This window comes from Solanum pennellii, chromosome 5 (assembly GCF_001406875.1).
Source record: "Solanum pennellii chromosome 5, SPENNV200".
Classification (NCBI taxonomy): domain Eukaryota; kingdom Viridiplantae; phylum Streptophyta; class Magnoliopsida; order Solanales; family Solanaceae; genus Solanum; species Solanum pennellii.
The window spans coordinates 59,446,154-59,452,823 of NC_028641.1; the positions used below are offsets into that span (position 1 = coordinate 59,446,154).

The window sequence follows — 6,670 nt, forward strand, 5'->3', positions numbered from 1 at the left end:
TCCCTCCCTATATCTCTATCTCTCTCTCTCTCTATATATATATATATATATCTATATATATCTCAATCTATCTATCTATCTATCTATCTATCTATATCTCTATCTCTATCTCTCTATCTATATCTATCTATCTCTATCTCTATCTCTATCTAAAATCTCAATTCAAAGTGATTGGATAAATGTAATGTAAACTCTTTTCTTGGTTGCATTTTCTTGATGTTACTACGTCTGGCCATCTCTTTCTTTACCAGATCCCTAGTTTTGAGCTTTATTTGATTGTGAAGGCAATGGAAATAAAAGTTCTACAATACTCACTAGATTGTACCTCTGCCAATGGATTCACCATCTTTTTTGTACTTCTTAACCTTAATTCTAGGATTTCGTTTGTTAAATGCCGTCCCCCCTCCTATTGGTTTTATGGGGGCAGTACACAAAAATCTACAGTACTTGAAGTTTTAAATAATGGTCGACATTGATTGTGATTCGTGAAGTGAAAGACTAAGATTTACTCACTAGAAGGTACTTTTGCCAATGAATTCACCATCTGTAACCTTTATTTGCTCAGGTTACGACAATGGCACTGGAAGTTGGGTTGAACAATCTAATGATGGGAACGTGAACAACTTGCATGTCGCTCCACCAGTAAGTTTTGATTCCAGTTTTTTTGTGTGGTAGCATTTATATTCCATACAGTGGGTTATCGAATATTAATTTCTCCTTGACCATTTGCAGGGAATGTTCAATGAAAATCCACTATTTTTCCCTCCTGGTTATGGCTTTGATCCACAGATGGCATTTGGACAGTTCTCCCCCATTGCTAGTCCTCTTTCTCCTTTTATGATAGATGGTCAGCTATACTCGCACCAGATTCCAGTTTCTCCACCTTACTACGCACCACCTGTTTCCCCTGGCTTGCCCCATGTTACATCAGGTCTTCCAGCTTCACAGCCTGATCTGGTGGCACCAGGAAGCACTGGCCATGAAATTGATGGCACACATTTTGGGCCAGGATCAGGTTACTACATACCTGTTGGACCGTTTGGTGGAGGTGAGCTTTCAGGAAGCAGCAATATGGGTTTCTACAATTACCAAGGTGAAGTTGGATCTGGTCAATCTTTACCTAATCTAGCAAACCCCGTGGACTCTGGAAGATACATCTCTCAAATGACATCTGCGAGACTATATCCACCACCAGTTGGTATACTTGGATCGTATGAGCAAAATGCCATGCAGGTTTGTTATCTTTTTTCTTTTCACTGGTAAATTGAGTGGAAGAGAGGCAATGAATTGGGAAATATCTGTTACTTATTCTAATGATAAGTGTTTTATCAACTCAAATATCATTTTCATAATATGATTAAATGCTACTGCATGCACCAAAAGTTATACTACCCTACTAACTAGCCAACCCAGTTTTTAGCGCATAGCCTAGTAAGAGATTTATGTTGTACTTATTTCGATTTAAGCTTGTTCATTAGTGGAGAAGTTTTAACTTATCCGAAAAATTTAAAGGGTAAGCACCACTTCAGGCATTAAAGATAGCATTTAAAACTCTTATCAATTATGACTTATCTGGCTTTACATATTTCATTCCATCTTTAACTTTTCACCTTACTTCATGCTAACAGAAACAACTACAATATGTTTTAGCAATGTAGCCTGGACTCATCTTGACGAATTATTCGTGCCACAATCACTAAGGCTTCATAGGTGTTTTGCTAAGTCATTAAGTAGCTAGTTTAAAGTTTTTATTCACAAAATTCAAAGCCTTTGTTTTCAGTAGCTTTAGTATTGGATATTGGCATAAGTCCAGTCCGAATGCTTTTTGAATGTTTCCACCATTTGTAGTATTAAATACAATATTGTCTTATGTGTCTCAGCAGTATCCTGTTTGGTAGTGTCTGATAAGATAGCATTAGGATTAAGGGGTATGTATGGCAATTCTATTTGTAGCAATTCTATTTGCTCCCACCTTTAAATGATTCTACTTTACTAATGTTAACCACAAAGATTGGGTTTGAAATGATAGCCATATGTTCGTATGTACCTTCTTACTCTTACTCAACAGAATAATGAACATGAGTGCATATTATAACTGCAAAATCTTAATGATGGTCATTAGGCACTCGATTCACTACCTTGAAAATGAGATTTAGTTGATGATATATTATTTCTCCCGACTTCATTACTGGGATGCACCATCCCAGAAAAGCTACTGGCTTTTGTCATCTGAAATAAAAAATTATCTACAGGGTTATCTTAGGACCTGCCTTTTGTGTCTCTTTGAGTTGTTTATCGTCAGTAGCTCCTGCTGTTATGAATGACTTACCTACCTATCTGATCTTAACTAGGCTTCACATCAAGGTCTTGGATTTACACCGGGCTCCTTATCCAGGAAGTACTCCCAACACAGTCTTTATCCTAGTGCGAACTATGGTAGTGGGTCCAGTTCTTTGTGGGAACCTGGTCACAGAAATTGGCTGACTCCAGACAGAGGTGGAAGACGTGAAAGGGATCGGCATTCTGTCAACATTTCCACTGAATCACTTGGTATGGCAAGTGAACGAAACCGAGGACCAAGGGCATTAAAGCCAAAGAGCAAGGCTTCCATTGAGGATAGCTCGTCTTCTGTTATTTGTACAGAAGTTGAGTTAACTTCTATTTTGCAGCCTGGCCAGTACAATCGGCCTGAATTTGTCACTGATTATGAGCATGCTAAATTCTTTGTCATCAAGTCTTTCAGTGAAGATAATGTTCACAAAAGTATCAAGTATAGCGTCTGGGCTAGCACTCCTCAGGGAAATAGAAAGCTTGATGCTGCTTATGCTGAAGCAAAAGAGATGAATGCCAATTGTCCGGTTTTTCTCTTTTTTTCGGTATGTTCCTTCAATACTTATATTGCCTTGTTAGTTTAAAGAATGCAGTACTCTCCTGGGAAATGGTTCATATAAGTTGACAACATTTGTCATTATTCTTGGAGGACACCCAAATATAATGTCTTTCAGTTTTTTTTTTCTTTTTTTACTTCTGATTTTTCTATTGCATAGCCTGGGTGTCATTATCGTTGGAAAATTTGTAAACACCAATGTCTGCTAAAAAATATTGATACACTTTTATATGATAGACATGCTCAACTTTTCAGCTTTTATTTTTTGGATACAATTCTAGGTCAATGCTAGTGGACAATTTTGTGGGGTTGCTGAGATGGTTGGACCTATTGATTTTGAGAACAACGCGGAGTACTGGCAGCAGGACCGATGGAGTGGGAAATTTCCTGTTAAATGGCATGTCATTAAGGATGTTCCTAACAGTCAGTTTCGTCACATACTTCTGGAACATAATGACAACAAGCCAGTGACTCACAGCCGGGATTCCCAAGAGGTACATGTCTTCTACTGTACTCCTTGTGATCTTCTACTGATGTTCTTTCTTATCTAATGTCTAAGACCATCTCCAACCCACCTATATTTTACTCTCCATTCTCTATATTTGGAGAGTAAAATAGAGAATGGGCCCTCCAACCCACCTCTAAATCACCCTCTATTCTCCATTTATAGAGAGGTGAATAGTAGTTCTCCAAATTTGGAGAACTACTATTCACACTCTCTATTTCACTTTTTCATTATTATATTATTATTTCTATTACTTTTTAATTAACATATTATTTTATATATAATTTCATTAATTAAATATCTAATATTCATAATTCTTTTTAAATGTAATATAATATTTTAAAAAATGTTTTTTAATATATGCTACTTTAATTTCAAATTAATAGTATTTTAATTTTTTTTTCTAATTTTCATCAATAATAAAATTTTATTTTATTATTAATTTTCATTTTAATGAATACAAAAAATTAAAATGGCAAAGATGAAAAAATTAATTTAATAATATAATACATGATATGATAATTTATATACAAGACAACAATACAATACATAACATAACAATTTAAATATAAGACAACAATACAACACATAACATAATAATTTAAAGACAAGATAAAATACAATACATAATATAATAATTAATTGATCTCAATAATAATTTTGTAATCCGGTTGGTCGTTTCCAAATCTAGCACTATTCGGAAAAAAATTAGGATATGATTTCGAAAATTCTTGCGATTGTGGTTGTGATTGTTGATTTCTTTTTTCGAGTATTCGTTGTTCTTCTCGTTGCATGTAATCAAGAACATTTGGATAACTAATAGTTTCTGAATGCACCAATTCGAGATGTCGTAGAGGCTCCAACTCCAACTATAGAAGTGGTGGTAGATGAAAATCTCCGGTTTGAACAATTTTTAGCCAGGCATAAAAAAATTAAGGACAAAAATGCTCATTTTTATCTCCGTAATGCATCATAGAGCATTTATGGGAGCAACGTAATGATTTTGAAAATTGAGTGCTTATGTAATTGTATGTCACTTTTATTTGAATTTGCCCCCCCTAATTTATATATTAATATTTTCTTGCAATTTATGTTATTTAAAAATTTAATATAAAAATATAATTTTATATCACGTTAAACATTATATAAGGTAATTATTTGGGAAAAAAGAAATAAAGGATTTATATTATGAAATAAGAAAATAAGAATGAAACAGAAATAATAATATAATATTGAAGAGAAAAAAGATTCCTGTTTAGAGAGTAAAATAGAGAATTGAGTTGGAGTTGGTTGTCTGAAAAATAGAGAACTCTATATTTGGAGGGTAAAATAGATAATTGGGTTGGAGATGCCCTAAGACTATCACCCAACTCTCAATGTGTATCACCTATTTGAGCTGCAAGTTCTATACATAATGCTTATCTTGAGTGTAGCTAGTCCAGATCTTTTGCCTTTATCATCACAAATTATTTCAGGATAGTTTACATTTATTGAATGATGACTGCTAGAAATTTCTCTCCTCTTTTCTGTATGCTAATATTCAAGATCTTGCCAATTAGCAATCTTTACTCTTGCTCGGCTTATGTGTCTTATAGCTTGTTAGCAGTTGCTTCACATTGTTTCGTCATTCTGATCGTTTCAGGTTAAATTGCCTGAGGGATTAGAAATGTTGAAAATTTTCATGAACTATGAAGCGGAGACCTCTCTCTTGGATGATTTCACCTATTATGATGAGAGGGAGAAGTCCTTGCTTGAAAAGAAGAGTAAGCAGCGTCCTCTTCCACCTGGTAGTGCTGCAGCTGACACAATAAGTCAACTAGCCGATAGTCTTGCTGGCACACTTAACTTGGAAGGCAACAAGAAGTTGCCTTGATAGAGTTTGTAGTGCACTACATTAAGCCAGTAGCAGATCCCAGAGGCAGGTTTATTGCAGTCATTCAATGTTTATTTGGTTGGGCAACCAGCTGGCTCATATAGTTAAGAAGTTGCCTTGGATAGAGTTTGTAGTGCGCTAGCAGATTCCAGAAGCAGGATTTTCTGCAGTTATTCAATGTTTACTTGGTTGGGCAACCAACTGGCTCATATAGATAAGGAGATTGCTAACGCCTAACAGCGTTTTGGGAGGTGGCCTTTTCATCACCTTCGGATCAGAAAACTCTCTTTCTCTTTCCTTCATTTGTCATTTGTTCAATTAGTTGTTATTTGCGGTTCCTGGGCAAGGAGAGAGCAGCCAGTAATGTTAGTGCTTAACTGTTTTCCCATTATCACTTCGTTGTTTCTATAAAGTAGGTGATGGCGAGCAATACAAGAAGCCATCCGACATTTGGAAATTTGTGCATCTCTCCAGCCTCGTGTCCTATTGTACTCTAGCTCTTGTTAGTTTCAGGCGGTACCCAGGGCTGCTTTGTTATTGTTGTAGAATTGCCAAAATGGGTGATAATTGGCAGGATGCTGCAACATGTTTACAGAAATCAAACAAGTTCTATATTGAGCCTGTATTTCATGATCAACTCAAATAATGTCTGGCTTTGATAGTCAGATTATTTTTATGGAGTCAGGTATCAATGTTTGTCTGTTGCATTATGGAGTCCGGTATCATTGTTTTCTCTGTTGCATTAGATTCGTTACCCATATCTTTTAAATGTGGTATAGCTTCTTTTGTTTTTCCTTTCTGGGTCAACATAATCGTTGCCTGAAGGGATTTGCGCTATTCTAAATAAAAACTCTCTTACTTAGCATACGATTGTTGGATGGCTTTATTTGGTGGACTGTAAACTCAAACTTCAAATGAACAATAAAGCCCCATGGCAAGTTGGACCAACTAGAATAGTTTAAGGAACTTATGGAGAAATGAATCTCATAGACCTGCTGATCATACAAGTATGTCCCACCCATCTACAATCAAAATGTCAGTCGTGCTCCCCAATAATTAAAAACAAATTGCAGTCGTACAATATATATGAATTGATTTCAATAATTATACCCTCAAGTGATGCTTCTTCATGATGTCGAGAATCTTTGAATCAGTGGGGATTGAAAGCTGCCTGCACAGCGGTCATACCTGTTAACAGTTATCACAAAAAAGGAACAACTTTGTGGGTGTATGGTCGATGTTAGTGAAGGAATATTGATTTTATTAAAGTGTTAACCTAATAAGGGAATACATGGGAGATATATATAGGAGATATAGGAAGGAGTACTAATCCTAATAGGACTAGGATTAAGGAGTACTAATCCTAATAAGACTAGGATTAGTACACAGTAAATACTAATATTAT

The 6,670-nt window shown here is 35.5% G+C and overlaps 1 protein-coding gene across 1 annotated transcript in view; it reads left to right on the forward strand.

Moving 5' to 3' along the window:
• The window catches only part of LOC107020743 (YTH domain-containing protein ECT3-like), a 10,879-nt gene extending 4,900 nt beyond the window's left edge, over positions 1–5,979 (forward strand). Inside the window, exons 4-8 of the mRNA XM_015221223.2 lie at positions 566–642; positions 733–1,233; positions 2,352–2,876; positions 3,169–3,381; positions 5,035–5,979. Of these exons, the coding sequence (XP_015076709.1) occupies positions 566–642; positions 733–1,233; positions 2,352–2,876; positions 3,169–3,381; positions 5,035–5,265 (1,547 nt within the window). The 3' untranslated portion in view covers positions 5,266–5,979. The remainder of the gene's footprint in view (positions 1–565; positions 643–732; positions 1,234–2,351; positions 2,877–3,168; positions 3,382–5,034) is intronic.
• The last annotated feature ends 691 nt before the right edge of the window (positions 5,980–6,670 follow it).